This window comes from Indicator indicator, chromosome 27 (genome assembly GCF_027791375.1).
Source record: "Indicator indicator isolate 239-I01 chromosome 27, UM_Iind_1.1, whole genome shotgun sequence".
NCBI lineage: Eukaryota > Metazoa > Chordata > Aves > Piciformes > Indicatoridae > Indicator > Indicator indicator.
The window spans coordinates 1,231,162-1,251,828 of NC_072036.1; the positions used below are offsets into that span (position 1 = coordinate 1,231,162).

Genomic DNA, 20,667 nt, shown 5'->3' on the forward strand with positions numbered 1-20,667 from the left:
AGAGTTGGGGCTGTTCAGCCTGGAGAAGAGAAGGCTCCAGGGATACCTTAGAGCAGCCTTCCAGTACCTGAACAGGGCTCCAGGAGAGCCGGGGAGGGACTTTTGACAAAGGCTGGGAGTGACAGGATGAGAGGGAATGGCTTTGAGCTGGGAGAGGGGAGATGGAGACTGGAGATGAGGAAGAAATTCTATAGAGTGAGGGTGGTGAGAGACTGGAACAGGTTGCCCAGGGAGGCTGTGGATATTCCCTCCCTGGAGGTGTTCAAGGCCAGGTTGGATGAGGCCTTGAGCAAGCTGTGCTGGTGGAAGGTGTCCCTGCCCATGGCAGGGGGCTTGCTTTTAGGTGATCTCTGTGGTCCCTTTCAACCCAAGTCATTCTATGAATCTATGACTTGCAGGCTTGGGGATGTTTGGAAGTTTTTGAATATGTTCTTTGCTATGAGGGTGGTGGAAGGTGGAGGTGGTGGAGGCCCCATCCCTGGAGATATTCAAAGTGAGGCTCAACAGGGCCCTAGACAACCTGATCTAGTTGGGGATGTCCCTGCTGACTGTGGGGAGGTCACACTGGATGACCTTTGGAGGTCCCTTCCAGCCTGGACCATTCTACAATTCTATGTTGGAGAATTTGGGCTTTACAAACCTTTTTTTTTTTTTTTTCTTACAGTAGAGATTGCAACTGCTACAACCTTAATGTTTTGATCTCTTTTACTCTCCAAGCATATTTCCATCTGAAACCTAGGAAAGAAATCTGTTTGGCAGGTGTCATATTTGTGGCAGCTATATTGTCAGTGTAGGATTGCAGGCTGTTTGCCATGGCCCTGTAAAAGCTAACTTCAAATCCAGGAAAATCTGCTTCCTCCTGCTTTGGAAAGAAGGAAATGCTGTGTTTGTGTGGTTCTTTTGCTGACAAACTCCTGAAAATACTGTAGGAAGATAAGGACCAAGTCTGTTGTTAAGAGGTGTTTTAATTGGGGTGATTACAATCTATTGACAAGAGAAGTTGTAGCAGCCTTTTCTTTTCAGCTAGAGCTCAATGGAACACAAAAGCAGCAGAGCAGAGATGCAAATACAGCAGCCAGTGGTGTAAAATCTCCTGTGACAGCCATGTGCTGATTGCATCAGTTCAATAAAATGATACTGATTAGTGTCAGAGTGGGGTCTAGAGTGGGTTGGCCTTGGCCAGCTCTGTCTGCCCACCCAGCCACTCCCTCACTGCCCTTCTCAACAGCACAGGGCAAGAAACTACAATGAGGCAGCTCACAGCCTGAGGTAAAGACCAGGAGATGAGTTGCTAATTAGTGTCCTGGGCAGTCCAGATACAGTACATGGGGAAAATCCAGACACCTGGGGTAAATTGGTTTTAGTTCTAGTGAATTTGAAAAGACTCAGACAGTGATAAGCAAATTTAAAAGGCAGCCTGCCCTCCATGTCCTCTCCTATGAGGACAGGCTGAGAGAGTTGGGGTTCTTCAGTCTGGAGAAGAGAAGGCTCTGAGGAGACCTTCTTGTGGCCTTCCAGTATCTGAAGGGGGCTCCAAGAAAGCTGGGGAGGGACTTTTTAGGGTGTCAGAGAGTGACAGGACTGGGAGGGATGGAGCAAAACTAGAAATGGGTAGATTCAGATTGGATGTTAGGAAGAAGTTCTTCCCCATGAGGGTGGTGAGAGACTGGAACAGGTTGCCCAGGGAGGTGGTGGAAGCCTCATCCCTGGAGGTTTTTGCAGCCAGGCTGGATGTGGCTGTGAGCAACCTGCTGTAGTGTGAGGTGTCCCTGCCCATGGCAGGGAGATTGGAACTGGATGATCCTTGAGGTCCCTTCCAACCCTGACAATTCTATGATTCTATGATTCTATTTTTGTTTGTTTCTCCAAGCTCAACCTCACTCCTTCATTCCCACTCCTCTACCTCCTCTCTGCCACAAGTGATGCAGGGCATGGGGAATGGGGGTTTTGGTCATAATAGTTCCTCTCTGATGTTCCTTCCCAGGTCCAGTGTGGGTCCTTCCCAAGGACTGCCATCCTGTGGGGAAAGTACTGTCCATACAGTAGCAAAGGTGAAACCTCAGCAGTGAGGTGGGGGTTGGTCTTTTCTCCCTAGTCTCAGCGGATAGAAGGAGAGGAAATGGCCTGAAATTGTGCCAGGGGAGGGTTAGTTTGGAGATGAGGGAAAATTTGCATGCTGCAAGAGTGGTCAGGGATTGGAACAGGCTGCCCAGGGAGGTGGTGGAGTCCCCATCCCTGGAGGTGTTCCAGAAAGCTGTGGCCCTGGCGCCTAGGGATGGATGTAGTTTAGTGGCTGTGATGGTCTTAGGTAGACAGTTGGACTGGATGATGGTAGGGGTCTTTTCCAGCTGTAACAATTCCCTGAGCACTCCAGAAATGAGGCTTTCTCAGTGTTTCAAGCTGTAGTGGCTTTTGACTTGGCTTTTAAGCACCTGCAGGAGCTGTGATGTTTGCAAACTGTCAGAGTTTTGTGACTCTGTCTTCACTTCCTGCTGTCATGCAGTGAAGTTTTTTCTCCTTATTGCCTCTTCATGTGCAATTTAATCCCAGAGACAGATGTTTATTTTTTGCTGCAGAACTTGCTCAGACATTTTAGGATAAGTAAGTTCCAGACAATTCCAGCATAACATCAGAGAATGGTTTTGGTTGGAAAAGAATCAGAGAATCACAGAATTAACCAGGTTGGAAAAGACCTCAGAGATCAACTCCAACCTGTCACCCAGCACCATCTAATCAACTGAACCATGGCACCAAGGGCCTCATCCAGTCTAATTTTAAACACTTCCAGGGACAGTGACTCCACCACCTCCCTGGGCAGCACATCCCAATGGCCAATCTCTCTGAGAAGAATTTCTTCCTAACATCAGCCTCAACATCCCCTGGCACAGCTTGAGACTGTGTCCTCTCCTTCTGTCACTGTTGCCTGGGAGAAGAGCCCAACCCCCACCTGGCTACAACCTCCCTTCAGGTAGTTGTAGACAGCAATGAGGTCTCCTCTGAGCCTCCTCTTCTCCATGCTAAACACCCCCAGCCCCCTCAGCCTCTCCTCACAGGGCTGTGCTCCAGACCCCTCCCCAGCCTCGTTGCCCTTCTCTGGACATGTTCCAGCATTTCAACATCTTTCTTAAACTGAGACCTTGAAGACCTTCAAGATCATTGAGTTCAGCCATTTCCTAACTCTGCTCTTTTGTCAGGTCACAGTACTGGGTTCAGCAAGCAGTCCCACTGCCTGCCATGAGATTGTTTCTGGGGTTCATGCACTGTTGAACAGGAGTGAGTGTGGCAGAGGCCAGAGCTGGGATTTCAGGCTTTTTTTTTCAAGGGTCTGCTGTGTGGTTTTGTACACATCTGTTTCTGTGCAGCTTTGAAAGACTTGCAGGCTGGGAGAAAACTGACAGAGCAAACTTGTATGCTGAGATGACTCATCCTCCAGGAGGAGCTTTCCAACATAGGACAGAAACTGACAATACTCAGGTAGAAAACAGGGAATAGCAGCAGATCCAGGGAGGTTCTCCTCCCCCTCTACTCTGCTCTAGTGAGGCCCCACCTGGAATATTGCATCCAGTTCTGGGCTCCCCAGGTCAAGAGAGAGAGGGATCTGCTGGAGAGAGTTCAAAGGAGGGCTACAAAGATGCTGAAGGGATTGGACCACTGCCTGGTGAGGAGAGGCTGAGGGCCCTGGGGCTGTTCAGTCTGGAGAGGAGAAGACTGAGATCTGATCAGTGTTGATCAATACCTGAGGGGTGAGGGTCAAGAGGGAGGGGACAGTCTCTGCTCACTTGCACCCTGGGATAGGACAAGGGAAATGGATACAAACTCCAGCACAGGAGGTTCCACCTCAACATGAGGAAGAACTTCTTTCTGTGGGAGACATGGAGCACTGGAGCAGGCTGCCCACAGGGATTGTGGAGTCTCCTTCTCTGGAGCCTTTGCAGCCCTGTCCAGATGTGTTCCTGTGTGACCTGTGCTGGATTCTCTGGTCCTGCTCTGGCAGGGGGTTGGACTTGAAGATGTCCAGAGGTCCCTTCCAATCCCTAACATCCTGGGATCCTGTGAATAAGAGCTTCAACAAGTGCATCCCCGCTGAAGCAATGCCTTTGAAGCCATAGACCCAAAGCAAATGAGGATGTGCTTCTGCTGAAATGTTGATTCATCACAATAACATCAAAAGACAGAGCTGTCACATCTGCCCTAACTCAAAATGGAAGTAGGCAGTTGACATAATATGTATTACATATGCACCCCAGCAGCTTGGTCAGAGATAGCCAGCAGGACATTGCGAGGTAGGGGTTGGTCTCTTCTCCCTTCTCTCAGGGGACAGAACAAGAGAAAATAGCCTGAAATTGTGCCAGGGGAGGGTTAGGTTGGAGATGAGGAAAAATGTCTTTCCTGCCAGAGTGGTCAGGGATTGGAACAGGCTGCCCAGGGAGGTGCTGGAGTCCCCATCCCTGGAGGTGTTTGAGAAGCTGTAGAAGTGGTGATCCAGGATCTAGTTTAGTGGTCATGGCATCTGCAGTGCAGTTGGACTTGATCTTGAAAGTCTGATTATATGGTTCTAAACAACCCCACAGAGCAGAGGGTCTCATGGTAGTAAGTTACCCAGAAATGTCCTGCACTGGAATTCTGGCTGTAATTAGGCCAGATCCAGAAAGGTGACAGTCACTGTGATGTGCTGCAGGAGATCAAGGGGCTGCAAGGTTAGAGAAGGCAGCTTGAATTTCATCTCTGTCTAGATTACCAGATAATGGCATTGAAATCCCCTGCAGGTGACTGCTGCCAGTTGGAGAAACCATAAAGAAAGAAGCACCTCTGGATTTATGCAGGAGGGACAGGTCCAAAACTCCCCTCTTGAAGGACAGTCAAATTCAGCCTTCTTACAGGAATGAGAAGCCCTTCCTCAAAACCAACTTAATCAAAACAAGGAAAGCTTTAAAAACAAAACCAAAATGAAGATTGCTAATGGCAGGCATAGGCTTTACAGACTGCATCTCAGCCATGCAGAGAAGATTTCTAGTTCAAAGTTATTGAGGCAACACAGTTAAACTAGGAAAAAATCATCCATTTGAAACACTCAGAAAGAAGCTCCCTGAAAAAAAAAAACAGAAGTTACGTCCAACTGAGGATAATAGAAGAGGACCTAAATTGTGATAGGGTTTGGAGAGCTGAGCTCTTAACAACAGGTGCACATAACTGAAGGAAGCATTTGCTCAATGCTTAAATGTTGCTAAGAAGTCTCTTTAGCTTGGAGAGGAGGAGCCTGAGAGGTGACTTCATTGCTGTTGATAAAGATGTGCAGCCCAGAGGCTGGAGCCAGGCTCTGCTGGGTGATGCCCAATGCCAGCACAAGGGGCAGTGGTGGAAGCTGAGCCATAGGAAGTTTCATGGAAACCTGAGGAAAATTTTTTTCCCTGTGAGGGTGATAGAGCCATGGAACAGGCTGCCCAGGGGGGCTGTGGAGTCTCCCTCTCTGGAGATATTCAAACCCCACCTGGGTGTGTTCCTGTGTGACCTGCTGTAGGTGACCCTGCTCTGGCAGGGGGGTTGGACTGGATGAGCTCTGGAGGTCCTTTCCAGCCCCTTAACATTCTGTGATTCTATGCTACTTCATATAAAACAGAATCAAAAAGACTTCTAGAAACTCAAATTCAGTAGGAGTTAGAGATGGTTAAGGTGTAATCAAGTTATAACTAGAGAGCTCAAGAAAGAAAAGGACACATTACAAAAATCTAGATTAGTTTTTAGGTCAGTGAATAGAAGAGCTCAGGGAATTTCCCACTTGGGAATCTTTGTTCATGGGGACATCTCAGATGAACTCTCTCAAACAGAAGACTTTGGTTTAGAGCAAGGTGATCAGGTGCTCCAGCCCTCTGACCATCTCCTGTGGCCACATGATCAGAGGGCTGCAGCACCTGTCTGTGAAGACAGACTGAAAGAATTGAGGCTGTTCAGCCTAGAGAAGAGAAAGCTCTGGGGAGACCCTAGAGCAGCATTTCAGTATCTGAAAGGGACCTACATGCAGGCTGGGGAGGGACTGTTGAGAAGGACCTGTGGGGATAGGAGGAGGGGCAATGGTTTGAAACTGGAGCAGGGCAGAGTTAGGTTGGACATCAGGAGGAAGTTCTGCACAATGAGGCTGGTGAGACACTGGAACAGGCTGCCCAGAGATGTGGTTGAGGCTTCATATCTGGAGACATTCAAGGTCAAACTTGATGTTTCCCTTGACAGCCTGCTCTGGTTGGAGATGTCCTTGCTGCCTGCAGGGGAGTTGGACAAGATGACCTTTGAGGATGAGCCCAATGCAATCTGTGAAATGAAGAATGAAAGTACATCAGACATGTTTTTCATGCATCCATGGTTCTGGATGTAGTAAAAAATTGCTGGGAGTATGAAATGCAGGCTATAAGAGTTGTTCAAACTTACATTAATATTAAATAAATAGGAACTATTTATCCAAGTTGTAAAAGAAAGGCAGAGGGTTGCATGAAACTAAAATAGGATCATAGAATGATAAAGGTTGGAAAAGATCTAAGATCATCAAGTCCAACCTTCTACCCAACTCCTCCATGACCAGTAGGCCATGTCCTGAAGGGCCACATCTGCTTGTTTTTGAACTCCTCTATGGATGGTGACTCCACCACTCACCAGGGCAACCAGCAGGTCTGGTTTCTGTATCAAGCAAATCAGTAGAACTACAAAAAAATTAAGTTCTACCATTTCTGAACTCTGACGAAAATGAGCCAAGCTTAAGATCAGGTTTGGTTTTGGTTTGTTTTTTTTTTTGGTACAGGAGAGTGTGCCTTTTAAATCTGTTGGAAGGCTGCAATGAACATCTAACAAAGGCTTCTTGCATTAATGTTGTGCTTTGATTTACAGAAAGGTTTAACAGAACCCTGCACCAAAAAGTGTAACAGAATAAGGAGGAAAGGTTCTTTCCTAGATTAGTATTTGGTTAAAATGATAAATGGACCAGTCTGAAAGTGCTGATCAATATGAATTGTTGAACAGTCCTATTTAACCCCAAAAAGGGATGAGTAGGAAGGTGACAGAGTTAGCAAGTACAAAATCTTTCAGCACAGATAAATGAAAGAGCTGCAAAATGTTCAGAAAGATCTCAAAATAGTCAGTGACTGGGTAGCAAAATAACTGATGAGGTTCTGTAGCAATTAAAGGAAAAGCAGAACACAGAAAATCATAGGGTGGAAGGGACCTCCAGAGATCATCCAGTCCAACCCCTCTGCCAGAGCAGAAGCACCCAGGGCAGGTCACACAGGAACACATCCAGGTGGGCTTGGAAAGTGTCCAGAGAAGGAGACTCCACAATCTCTCTGGGCAGCCTGCTCCAGGCTCCAGTACCCTCACACTAAGGAAGTTTCTCCTCATGTTGAGGTGGAACTTCCTGGGATCAAGCTTGGACCCACTGTTCCTTGTCCTGTCATGGGTGCCACTGAAAAGAGCCTAGCTCCTTCATCTTGAAATCCACCCCTCAGATATTTGTAGATATTAATAAGATCCCCTCTCAGCCTTCTCCTCTCCTGACTAAACAGCCCCAGGGCTCTCAGCCTTTCTTCAGAGGAGTGATGTTGAACTCCCTTCATCATCCTTGTAGCCTCAATTGGACTCTCTCCAGCAGGTCTCTGTCTCTTTTGAATTGGAGGGACCAAAACTGAACACAGTATTGCAGGCATGGTCTTACCAGGGCAAGGTAGTGAGGCAGGAGAACCTCCCTAGCCCTGCTGGCCACACTTTTCTTGCTGCACCCCAGGATCCCATTGTCCCCCTTGGCCACAAGCACACATTGCTGTCCCATGGATAATTTACTGTCCACTAGGACTCCAAGGTCTTTCTCCATGGAGCTGCCCCAGTTTGTACTGGTGCCTGGTGTTAATCCTCCCCAGAGGAGCAGAAAAGTAGTTCTGCTTGTCCATTGACTGCAGTGATTTCAGAATTAGGCACTACCAGTGGTGAAGCAGCTCTCTGAGTTACTTTGGACTGTGGCCTGGCTGTGTCTGCTCACTGCTGGCCCAACAGGAGTCAAAAAGGCCAACAGAGCCTTAGGAAGTACTACTGAAGTTTAAAAAGCAACACTGCAAACATCATCCAACTGTTTATGGGACCATGCTATGCACTCTCTTCCCCTTAAATTAGAGCTGGAAACACTGCAGAGAAGGACCTCAGAGGTTTTCAGCCATCCAAAGCAGTTCCTCTGTAAGTAAGTAAGCCTAGGAGGTTCTGGTGTATGAAGTACAACTGTCAGTGGGATGTGGCAGAGGTGTACTGGAATCACAGGTGACATGGAGAAAGTGAGCAGGGAATGGTTGCTTGCTGTGATATGGGAGTTAGAGGGCAATAAGTCCAAGTTCAACACAGGTCTGTTTCAGACTACACATTGCTAAATGGAGAACCTACTGCTAGGGAGCTTTGTGGAGTCTGAAAGTAAAAGCATGGCCAAAGCTGATGAGGTGAACTAAGGGAAGAGAAGTTCTTCAGGGACTGTTAGATGCAAGGAAGTAGGGATGAGTATCAGGTTGGAAGACCTCTCATAGGTGGATTTCTGGAAGCTCAGAATTCAAATCACTACATTCTGCTTATGGCCTGAAATGGTGCCAGGGAAGGGTTAGGTTGGAGATGAGGAAAAATTTCTTTGCTGCAGGAGTGGTCAGGGATTAGAGGAGGCTGCCCAGGAAGGTGGTGGAGTCCCCAGCCCTGGAGGTGTTCAAGAAACCTGTGGCCATGGCACTTGGGGCTATGGTTTGGTGGCCATGGTGGGGTTGGGTTGATGGTTGGACTGGATGATTTCAGAGAGCTTTTCCAGCCCAAACAATTCTATGATTCTTACCATATTCTTGCATGCTTTGTTCCAGCCTCTTTCAGGCAGGACACTTGGTTAAATGTTATCCTCTTCACAGGAGTGCATAGCATGGACCTGTAAACAAACAGCTGGGACAGGAGCTCTGTGCTGGGTTAGGAACTGGCTGGAGGGCTGAGGCCCAGAGAGTGGTGGTGAATGGTGCCACATCCAGCTGGCAGCCTGTCACTAGTGGTGTCCCCCAGGATCAGTGCTGGGCCCCATCCTGTTCAATCTCTTTATTGATGATCTGGATGAGGGGATTGAGTCCATCAACAGTTAAGTTTGCAGATGACACCAAGCTGGGAGCAGATGTTGATCTGTTAGGCGGTAGAAGGGCTCTGCAGAGGGACCTTGAGAGGCTGGACAGATGGGCAGAGACGAAGGGCACGAGATTTAACATATCTAAGTACTGGGTTCTGCACTTTGGCCACACCAACCCCAAGCACTGCTACAGGCTGGGGACAGAGTGGCTGGAGAGCAGCCAGGTGGAAAGGGACCTGGGGGTGCTGGGTGACAGCAGCTGAACAGGAGCCAGCAGTGTGCCCAGGTGGCCAAGAAGGCCAATGGCATCCTGGCCTGCATCAGGAATAGTGTGGCCAGCAGGACCAGGGAAGTCATCCTGCCCTGTGCTCAGCACTGGTTAGACCACACCTTGAGTGCTGTGTCCAGTTCTGGGCTCCTCAGTTCAAGAAAGATGTTGAGATGCTGAAAGGTGTCCAGAGAAGGGTAACAAGGCTGGGGAGGGGTCTGGAGCACAAGGCTGGGGAGAGGTCTGGAGCACAAGGCTGGGGAGGGGCCTGAAGCACAAGGCTGGGGAGGGGTCTGGAGCACAGCCCTGTGAGGAGAGGCTGAAGGAGCTGGGGGTGTTTAGCCTGGAGAAGAGGAGGCTCAGGGGAGACCTCATTGCTGTCTACAACTACCTGAAGGGAGGTTGTAGCCAGGTGGGGGTTGGGCTCTTCTCCCAGGCAACAGGGACAGAACAAGAGGACACAGTCTCAAGCTGTGCAGGGAGAAGTTTAGGCTTGATCTTAGAAAGAAGTTCTTCCCAGAAAGAGATATTGGCCATTGGGATGTGCTGCCCACGGAGGGGGTGGGGTCAGCGTCCCTGGAGGTGTTTAAGAAGAGCCTGGATGAGGCAATTAGTGCCATGGTCTGGTTGATTAGTTAGGGCTGGGTGATCGGTTGGACTTGGTGATCTCTGAGGTCTCTTCCAACCTGGCTGATCCTGTGATTCTGTCATCTGATGCCCAGCTACACCCTTATGTTACACCTCCCAAAGGTATGGCTCTGAGCACTCAGACACACATAGCTGATAATAATAACAGCAATAACATGATTAATCAAAGGTGTCTCCTGTTTCCTCCCTTTCCCCACAGATATGCTGCCTGGTTTCTGCCACTGCAAGACTGGCTATGCAGGAGAGAGCTGCAAGAGATGTGCCTTGGGGTATACAGGATATCCTGAGTGCCTGCCCTGCAACTGCTCACTGCAGGGCAGTGTGAATGCTGACCCTTGCATAGGTCCCTGTGTCTGCAAGGTATGGATGTCAAACCCTTCTGAGCCATAAAAAGACATGAATGATGTTGAAAGATTGTAGCTAATGGTTTTCTATCACACAAGAGCATTCCCCTGCCCTACCTCACTGTGTCTGTGTTAGTTTACTTCTCACAGGTCTTGGTCCTGTAAAATCTTAGATTGTCTTGGGTCACCTCAGTGCTCATTGTAATTGGCACAGCCTGCTGGCAATCATACAAGTCCATAGATACCTCTAATGAAGGGGTAATTTGGAAGCATTTTATCACTCACATCCTCATCTACTCAGAAGCTGTTTGTTTGTAAACGGTGAGCTCTAAAACTGCACAGATTCACAGATTGCATCAGGTTGGAAGGGACCCTCAGAGGTCATCTTGTCCAACCCCCCTGCAGTGAACAGGCTACCCAGAGCCACATCAAGTCTGATCTTGAATGTCTCCAGTACATCCCTGGGCAACCTGTTTCAGTGTCTCACCACTCTCATGGTGCAGAACTTCCTTCTGATGTCCAACCTAAGTCTGCCATTTTCAAATCCTTGCCCCTCATCCTATCACTCCAAGCCCTTCTGAGTAGTCCCTCCCCAGCTTCCTGGAGGTCCCCTTCAGATATTGACAAGTAATATTCTTCAAAAGGAAAAGTGAGGTGAACTGATGAGGTATTAAAACAAAGAAAAAATTAACCTTTTAGGATAGTCTTTAGGGATATAATTCCCTTTTCTTGTAGGTTCTGAACTGAGAGCTTGGGATGATTGTTTAGAAATCTCCTACCATATTTGATAAAGTAATAATCCATCCCATCTGTAGGATAAATTTCTAGGAAGAAAATGTAAGAATTATTTTCTCTGTGTGCCTTCATGTACCTCCAGAAAATTATCTCTCAGTGTTATATGGAAATAAAAAAAAACAATCCTAAAAACAGGTGCATCCACTTCTTAAAAAACCCCTAGCTGCCAGAAATGCTTTGGAATGGCTCAGGTTGAAAGGGATCTCAGAGAGAGTATCATAGAATCACAGAATTGTTAGGGTTGGAAGGGACCTCAAGGATCATCTACTCCAACCTCCCTGCCATGGGCAGGGACACCTCTCAACTAGACTCAGCTGTTCAAGGCCTCATCCAACCTGGCCTTGAACACCTCCAGAGAGGGAGCATCCACAACCTGCCTGGGCAACCTGTTCCAGTGTCTCCCCACCCTCATGCTGAAGAACTTCCTCCTCAGATCCAGTCTAACCCTACTCTGCCTTATGGTCACCAGGTGATGGGCCTTAAGTCACACTTTGCTAAGTGACCATGAATGGGCTTAAAGGAGGATCTTTTGTACTCTAGGTCAGTTCTTCTGTGTTTTACTTGTGGGAGTTTCCTTCCGGCATTTAGTCAACACAATTAGTCACAAATCACAGCTCACAGGATGTTAGGGGTTGGAAGGGACCTTTGGAGATCATTGAGTCCAATCCCCCTGCCAGAGCAGGACCAGAGAATCCAGTACAGGTCACACAGCAACACATCCAGACAGGGCTGGAAAGGCTCCAGAGAAGGAGACTCCACAACCTCTCTGGGCAGCCTGCTCCAGGGCTCTGTGACCCTCACAGTGAAGAAGTTCCTCCTCATGTTGAGGTGGAACCTCCTGTGCTGGAGTCTCCATCCATTGCCCCTTGTCCTATCCCAGGGTGCAAGTGAGCAGAGCCTGTCCCTGTCCCCTCCCTCTTGACCCCCAGCCCTCAACTACTGATAGACATTGATCAGATCCCCTCTCAATCTTCTCCTCTCCAGACTAACCAGCCCCAGGGCCCTCAGCCTCTCCTCCCCAGGCAGTGCTGCAGTCCCTTCAGCATCCTTGTAGCCCTCCCTTGGACTCTCTCCAGCAGATCCCTGTCCCTCCTGAACTGGGGAGCCCAGAACTGGATGCAATATTCCAGGTGAGGTCTCATTAGGGCAGAGTAGAGGGGGAGGAGAACCTCCCAGGCTCTGCTGGGCACACTCCTCCTAATGCACCCCAGGACCCCCTTGGCCTTCTTGGCCACCAGGGCACATTGCTGTCCTGTGGATATTTAAAAACCCTTAGATCAGCTGTACAAAAGAAGACTTCAATCTATCAGCTCATGCTGCATACACAGATAAAGCTCTGCTGTGACAGCTGAATGGCTCCAAAATCTACTCAGATAATTAACCTGATTCTCACTTAATGCAACAGTCACATGCTCTGTGTCTCTGGGAATAAAATCTCTCTAGATCACAGTTCTAATTCCTTAGCTATCAAGTCTTGCTCAGAAAGGAGCTGCTCTTGCAGTATTCTGCTTGGGAAGGGAGTTTCATTGAAGGTGTCATGTGCCAAATACAAGATAACCACAGCTGAATGGTTCTTCTTTTGATGACATTGTTTGTGCAGTGCCAAGCTGGCATCTTAGTACCATCAGACCCAAGTGAACCAGTGTGCAGTGGAGAGAGTTGTTCCCAGGCAGGTGTCAGGAGGATGGGGCCAGGCTTTGTTCAGTGGTGCCCAGTGACAGGACAAGGGGTACCAGGCACAGACTGGAACATCAGAAGTTCCATCTGAACATGAGCAGGAATCTCATTCCAGTGACAGGGCACTGGAATCAGCTGTCTAGAGAAGTGTTGGAGTCTCCATCTCTGGAGACATTCCAGACAGTCCTGGAGGTGTTTCTGTGAGACCTACTTTAGGTGGACCTGCCTTGGCAGGGGGGTTGGACTCAATGATCTCCAGAGGTCCCTTCCATCCCCTACTGTTCTGTAAGGCACAGAATTCCTGCTGGCTTCTTGCTGCTTTGACCTTGGGTGGCTGCACAGGAATCCCCTCCACTGGATAACTATTGCACAGGCAATTTTTGCTCCTCAGTTCTCCAAGCTGCAGTTTCTTTTCTCTTTCCCAAACTGGTCCTGTGGCTCAAGGTCTGAGTGTTCCCTGCAGCAATACTTCCATGCTGGGACTAAGCTAAGTTGGTCTGATGAGGAACTGAGAAGTGACTGAAAGGCTTAGTCCTGCTCTGAGCCCAGTTTAAAAACTGCTGTGATCCCTCACATGGAATTGGTTATGCAGTGGAGAAGGAAAAGGGCTGCAAAGGGCTCCAAAGATGCTGAGGGGTCTGGAACATCTCTGTTGTGAGGAAAGGCTGAGAGAATTGGGAGGTTTTAGTGTGGAGAAGAGCAGGCTGAGGGGGATCTCCATCTCATCAATGCTGATCAGTCCTTAAGAGGTGGGTGTCAGGAGGATGGAGCCAGGCTTTTTCCAGTGGTGCTCAGTGACAGGAGAAGGGGTAAGGGGCACAAACTTGAACATCAGAAGTTCCATCTGAACATGAGGAGGAGCTTCTGCATTTTGAGGGTGACAGAGCACTGTGATTTTGTGAGTCCACGCCATGTGCATCTTCTCCTTGCTGTCCATCCTTTGTTTCCTTTCTGCTCCTCCCTTTTTAGTGTGGGAGAAAAATGCTACCCTTTGCAGATAGCTGAGACACAGACACATGCACATTTATTTGCACCACCAATCTTCAACTTCAAATCAAAGCAGATTATGGTCAAAGGGAAACTGAAATCATCAGATTAGTTATGCTCCATATGCAGAACAAAGAGGTATGTCTGGACAAGTTAATAGCAGGTCTTAAGGGAAAATGCTTCCCTTCTTTTAATCACATCTTTCAGCTTCATGTGGTGAGCTCTAAATTTACTAAAGATAGTTTTTCTCGTGAAGGAAATTGACTGCTGAAAAAACAATTCTATGTGGAAGCTGCAAAGTGCAACGAAGTGGGCATTAGATTGTTCTCTTTGCCACTTTAGCCAGAGCAAACTGAAGTACAGCAAGGTGAGGGACAAGCAGAAATGTCTGGTGTGTCACTGGTTATCTCAGAGAGCTTCCTCAAGGTCAAGCCCTCATTTTTGCATCATTTAAAACTGGACTGACAGAGTATTCAGAAGTAAATGAGACTGTGGAAATATTGCTTCACTGGCTGAAGGATAGGTTACATCTCCTTTCCAACTAGAAGTTTTATACATCTGGTCAACCTGGAGAAGAGAAGGCTCCAGAGAGACCTGAGAGCAACCTTCAGGTACCTGAAGGAGGAGGCTACAGGAGATCTGCAGAGGGACTTTTGACAAGGGCTGGAAGTGACAGGATGAGAGGCAATGGCTTTGAGCTGGAAGAGGGGAGGTTGAGACTGGAGATTAGGAAGAAATTGTTTGCAGGGAGGGTGGTGAGAGACTGGAACAGGTTGCCCAGGGAGGTGGTGGATGTCCCCTCCCTGGGGTGTTCAAGGCCAGGTTGGATGAGGCCTTGAGCAAGCTGGGCTGGTGGGAGGTGTCCCTGCCCATGGCAAGGGGGTTGGAACTGGATGGTCTTTAAGGCCCCTTCCAACCCAACCCATTCTGTAATTCTATGATTTGTCACCAGAGTAGGTAGAGTTAGACACTGGTTGGACTCAGTGATCTTCCAGGTCTTTTCCAACCAATGCAACTCTGTGCTATGAGGCATGAGGAGCTGTGATTTCAGCATGCCTGTGGCAATGTTATCCATTAATTATTCCTGACCTTCTTAACCAGGAGGCTGTCAAATGGCTTTTGGTGAGCTTACTTCAGAGCTGTGTCTGTGCATTTCAAGCAGTTACAGATGACACAGTGTGGGCAGGCTTTGTATAGTGACTTCATCCACTGCTGCTGTGGAGCCAAGGGTTTGGTCCTGTGTGTATGCCACAGAGCACTGCTCTCCAGTCTGCCCAAAACACTTCTGAAAGGAGCAGAATTTTCTGGGCTATCTTGGGAACAAATACTGAATTACTGTGCCAGCACCATGGTGTGAGCCTTTTGCAACATGTTCCCTGTAGAAAACCAAGCTTTGGCTTTGCCTGTAGCACAAATTGATTTCCTGTGTGAGGTAGCAGGACTTACTGCACAGCAGAAGCTTGCTCTGGGAAACGTCATTACCAAGTGCTAAGTTTAGGGTTGCTTATGCACATTTAGTGCCTGGCTTTCTGCTGGGGAAGAGTCTGCAGACCTGGCTCATGGCTGGCAAGCAGATGTGGTTAGAATCATAGAACTGTTTGGGAGATCATCCAGTCCAACCATCAACATAAGAGGACCATGACTGCTAAACCATGTTCCAGAGTGCCATGGCCACACGTCTTGAACACCTCCAAGGGATGGGGACTCCACCACCTCCCTGGGCAGCCTGTTCCAGCATTTCAATACCCTTATTGTGAAGAACTTCCTCCTGATGTCCAACCTAAACCCACCCTGCTCTAGTTTCAAGCCATTTCCCCTCATCCTATCACTCCAAGTCCTTCCTGCAGGTCCCCTTCAGATCTTGAAATGTAGCTCTAAGGTCTCCCCACAACCTTCTCTTCTCCAGGTTGAACAGCCCCAGTTCTCCCAACCTGTCTTTGTATGAGAGGTGCTCCAGCCCTCTGATCATCTCTGTGGCTTCCTCTGGACCCTTTCCATCAGGTCCATATCTCTCTTGTGTTGAGGGCCCCAGAGCTGCACTGCATGTGAGGTGTCCCCAGAGCAGAGCAGAGGGGCAGGATCTCCTCTCTCCATCTCTGGCCACACTGCTTTGGATGCAGCCCAGGCTGCCCTTGGCCTTCTGTGCTGCCAGTGCCCATTGCTGGCTCCTGTCCAGCCTCTCCCCCACCAACACCGCCAAGTCCTTCTCTGCAGGACTGCTCTCAATCCCATCAGCCCCCAGTCTGGATTGGTACTGAGGATTGCCCTGACCTGAGTGCTGGACCTCATGAGACCTTCCTTAGTGCACCCCTGCAGCCTGTCTGGGTCCATGTCCTGTCATTGCCAAGCAGCCACAGTAACTTCTGTGGTGCAGTGGAGCATTCATACATCAGAACATCTTGCCTACAAATGTGTGTGTAGTCCTGCATTTGTACTTTCCTGCAGAGTATAAAGCTGCTGATCAGGAGCAGGGAAGTCATCCTGCCCTGTGCTCAGCACTGGTTAGGCCACACCTTGAGTGCTGTGTCCAGATCTGGGCCCCTCAATTCAAGAAAGGTGTTGAGATGCTGGAAGGTGTCCAGAGAAGGGTAACAAAGCTGGGGAGGGGTCTGGAGCACGAGGCTGGGGAGGGGTCTGGAGCACAGCCCTGTGAGGAGAGGCTGAGGGAGCTGGGGGTGTTTAGCCTGGAGAAGAGGAGGCTCAGGGGAGACCTCATTGCTGTCTACAACTATCTGAAGGAAGTTTGTAGCCAGGTGGGGGTTGGTCTCTTCTCCCAAGCACAGTGACAGAACAAGAGGACACAGTCTCAAGCTGTGCAGGGGAAGTTTGGGCTGAGTTTAGAAAGAAGTTCTTCCCAGAAAGAGAGATTGGCCATTGGGATGTGCTGCCCGGGGAGGGGGTGGTGTCAGCATCCCTGGAGGTGTTTAAGAAGAGACTGAATGAGGCACTTAGTGCTAATCTGGTTGATTAGCTAGGGTTGGGTGATTGATTGGACTTGATGGCCATGGAGGTCTCTTCCAACCTGGCTGATTCTGTGATTCTGTGTAAAGTGAGGGAATATTCTCACATGCTTTTTGCAGGAGCACACTGAAGGAGAAAACTGTGACCGCTGCAAGCCAGGCTTCTTCAATCTGCAGCAGAATAATCCCACAGGCTGTGAGGAATGCTTCTGCTCTGGGAAAACAGATGCCTGCACACACTCTCACCTTACCTACAGAAGGGTAAGAAAGGCAAACTGGCTCAGGGCATGTTGTTGGCTTTGTCTTTCTGTCTGTTGTCACTGCCTGTTGTCACCAGTGGGTAGCTCATTACAAAACCATGCAGGCTCTTTTCTGGCCCAGGTATTCTTCATTTGTCCAAAAGAAAGTGCTTAGAAGCTTTGTCATGGTTCAGGGCCAGCCACAGCCAAGCCCCATGCAGCCACTCACACAACTGCCCTCCACACTCCTTCCCTACATAGAATGGGAGGGAGAAATCAAGAGCAAAATGCAGAGCCCCATGGGTGAGATAGAGAGAGTTGAAGAGAGTGATACAAAGAGCAAAGGAACAAGAGGGCTGAGAGTGATACAAATGAAGACAACTATAAAGGGGATGATAAAAAACATTTTCTATCTGCATGGCAGAAGCCTGCAGGGCTGCCTGCACCAGCACTACCACTGTATAGTGAGCATGACTTGTGTGGTGTGCAATAGAATCACAGAATGCATTGGGTTGGAAGGGATCCTCAAAGGTCATCTTTTCCATCTCCAACTAGATCAGGTTGCTTATGGTCCCATTAAGTTTGAGCATGAATGTTTCCAGGGATGAGGCCTCCACCACATCCCTGGGCAACCTGTTCCAGTATTCCACTACTCTCATTGTGAAGAACTTCCTCCTGAATCTCCCCTGCTCCTGTTTCAAGCCATTTTCCTCACAGACCCTTCTCAAAAGTCCCTCCCCAGCCTTCTTGTAGGTGCCCTTCAGATACTGGAATGCTACTCTAAGGTCTTCCTGGAGCCTTTTCTTCTCCAGACTGAACAGACCCAACTCTCTCAGCCTGTCTTCACAGGAGAGGTGCTCCTGCCCTTCGATCATCTTTGAGGCTCTCCTCTGAACCTGCTCCATCAGGTCCATGTCCTTCCTGTGTTGAGGGCCTCAAAGCTGAACACAGCACTGCAGGTGAGGTCTCCCCAGAGCAGAGCAGAGGGGCAGGATCTCCTCTCTCCATCTCTGGCCACACTGCTTTGGATGCAGCCCAGGCTGCCACTGGCCTTCTGTGCTGCCAGTGCCCAGTGCTGGCTCCTGTCCAGCTTCTCACCCAGCAGTACTGTCTGGTTCAGCTGCTGTCCTGGGTATAGCCCCTCCCATCTCCTGGTGCAGACAATGAAGGCTCTCACAATTGAACTCAGGACACCTTTTGTTCCTTTTAATTTTGAGAAAGTTCTGAAAGAGTGGAGAAGAATGTGTAAAGTTAGGAGCCATGTGCATAGCCACAGTCCTGGCATGGGCATGTATAGCCTGGAGTTCAGTGCAACATATCAATAGGGCAAGGTCAGGTTTAGATCATTATTAAAATCCTAAACCCAGACTAAGGAAAAGTTTTGAAATGTTAAATATACACCAGGCAGCCTGCTGGAGGTGAATTGTCAGATGACACCAAGGTGGGGGCAGTGTGGATCTGCTGAAAGGTAGGAAGACACTTCAGAGAGCCCTGGCCAGGCTGGGTCCATGGGCTGAGGCCAACAGGATGAGGTTTAACAAGGCCAAGGCAGGCTCCTACCCTTTGGCCACAACAACCCCATGCAGGCTAGAGCTGGGGGTGAGTGGCTGGAGAGCAGCCTGGCAGAGAGGGACCTGGGGGATAGCAGCTGGACAGGAGCCAGCAGTGTGCCCAGGCCAAGGGCATCCTGGCTTGTGTCAGGAGCAGTGTGGGCAGCAGCAGCAGGGATGGAATTCTGCCCTGTGCTGGGCACTGGTGAGGCCTCACCTCCAGCACTGTGTGCAGCTCTGGGCCCCTCACTGCAGCAGAGATCTTGAGGGGCTGGAGCAGGTCCAGAGGAGAGCAACGAGACTGGGGAGGGGGCTGGAGGGAAAGGCTGCTGAGGAGAGGCTGAGGGAGCTGGGGGTGTTCAGCCTGGGCAAGGGGAGTCTCAGGGGGGACCTTATCACTCTCTACAGCTACCTGAAAGGAAGTTGTAGTCAGGTGGGGGTCAGGCTCTGCTCCCAGGGAGCTTGCAGCAAGAGGAGAGGACATGGCCTGAAGCTGTGCCAGGGGAGGGTTAGGTTGGATGTTAGGAAGCAATTCCTCATGGAAAGGTCAATCAGGCACTGGGATGGACTGCCCAGGGAGGTGGTGGAGTTGCTGTCCCTGGAGGTATTTAAGGAGAGATTGGCTGTGGCCCTTGGTGCCATGGTCAGGTGGAGGTGGTGGAGTTAGGTCACAGGCTGGGCTGGATGACCTCAGAGCTCTACTCCAGCCTCAAGGATTCTGTGTCTCTGTGACAAAGGGGGTACCTTACAGGGGGCATGGTAAGTTAATTTCTTTAGCTTGCTGCATTCCTCAGAAAGGATGTGAGAGGGAGAGGAAGCCACTGCTCTTATTTGTGCTGGAGAAAAATGTCTTTAGCCTGCAAATACAATCTGGACTTGGAATTAGTTCTGAAAGCTCAGACACTGATTCCACTGTAATGGATGAATGTTAAATATTCATGTCTGGAGATGGGCTATGGGAAATGTGTTCCAGGTCTGCTAGCTCCTGATTTTGTCTGTATTGGTATGCTGGAAGTCTGCAAGTAAAATTATATCTGCCCAGTGTGCTCATTTCCCTGCCAGCAGCTGGAAAATCTCCTATCCCAGGGCTGAGATAATTTATTGTTCTGCTTGTATCCAGGCTCCAGAAGCTGTCCTTGTATGAACAGTGTGCTCGTCTCTGATGATTAATTTCTAGTTATGGGATTGCAGAAATTCAAGTTCTGGTGCTTTGCAGCCTTGTTTTGGCTTTCTTAAGAAAAAAAAATAAGAAGGAAAAAAAGAAAAAAGGTTTATTTTGAACTCCTAAGTTGTAAGGCTTTGGAATTACAAATTATTATCATTTATGATTCTCTTCTGGAGAAGAGGAGGCTGAGGGGAGATCTCACTGCTCTCTATAGGTCCCTGAAAGGAGGTTGCAGCCACGTGGGGGTTGGTCTCTTCTCCCTAGTGTCAAGTGATAGAATGAGAGGAAATGGCCTGAAATTGTGCCAGGGGAGAGTTAGGTTGGAGCTCAGGAAAAATTTCTTTGCTGCAAGAGTGGTCAGGGATTAGAACAGGCTGCCCAGGGAGGTGGTGGAGTCCCCATCCCTGGAGGTGTTCAAGAAACCTGTGGCCATGGCACTGTGGGACGTGGTTTAATGGCCATGGTGGTGTTGGGTTGCTGGATTGATGATCATAGAGGACTTCTCCAACCAAAAAAAATTCTGTGCTTCTGTGGTGTCCACAACAATCAGAACATGTATGTGCAGGTGTTGGTTCTGCTTCTGCAGCCTCTCTGACTGACACTCTTTATTGAAGTCTTTTACAGTGTTTGAAGGAATTGATGTGTATATGTTGGTATGATGGAATTTCCTCTTTGCTGTCCCCCATAGGAAGCAGAGACAGCAAAAAGTTTGGACCTCAGGGGATCCTTGAGATCCCTTCCAACCTGGCTGTTCTGATTCTGGCATTCTATGATTCAAATACTTGCAGTTACTTCAAACTACTCAGGAATTAAAACTTCCAGTCACATGCAATAGAGACATTTTTGCTGTTCCTACTTCCCTGAATGGTTTCCTTTGCTCCTAAACTGCCATTAATCACATAAACCTAATGACTTTGGAAATGGG

At 48.9% G+C, this 20,667-nt stretch overlaps 1 protein-coding gene across 1 annotated transcript in view; it reads left to right on the forward strand.

Moving 5' to 3' along the window:
- LAMA2 (laminin subunit alpha 2) overlaps positions 1-20,667 on the forward strand; it is a 500,110-nt gene that overhangs the window by 189,029 nt on the left and 290,414 nt on the right. The window contains exons 10-11 of the mRNA XM_054393014.1: positions 10,225-10,385; positions 16,909-17,049. Coding sequence (XP_054248989.1) covers positions 10,225-10,385; positions 16,909-17,049 — 302 coding nt within the window. The remainder of the gene's footprint in view (positions 1-10,224; positions 10,386-16,908; positions 17,050-20,667) is intronic.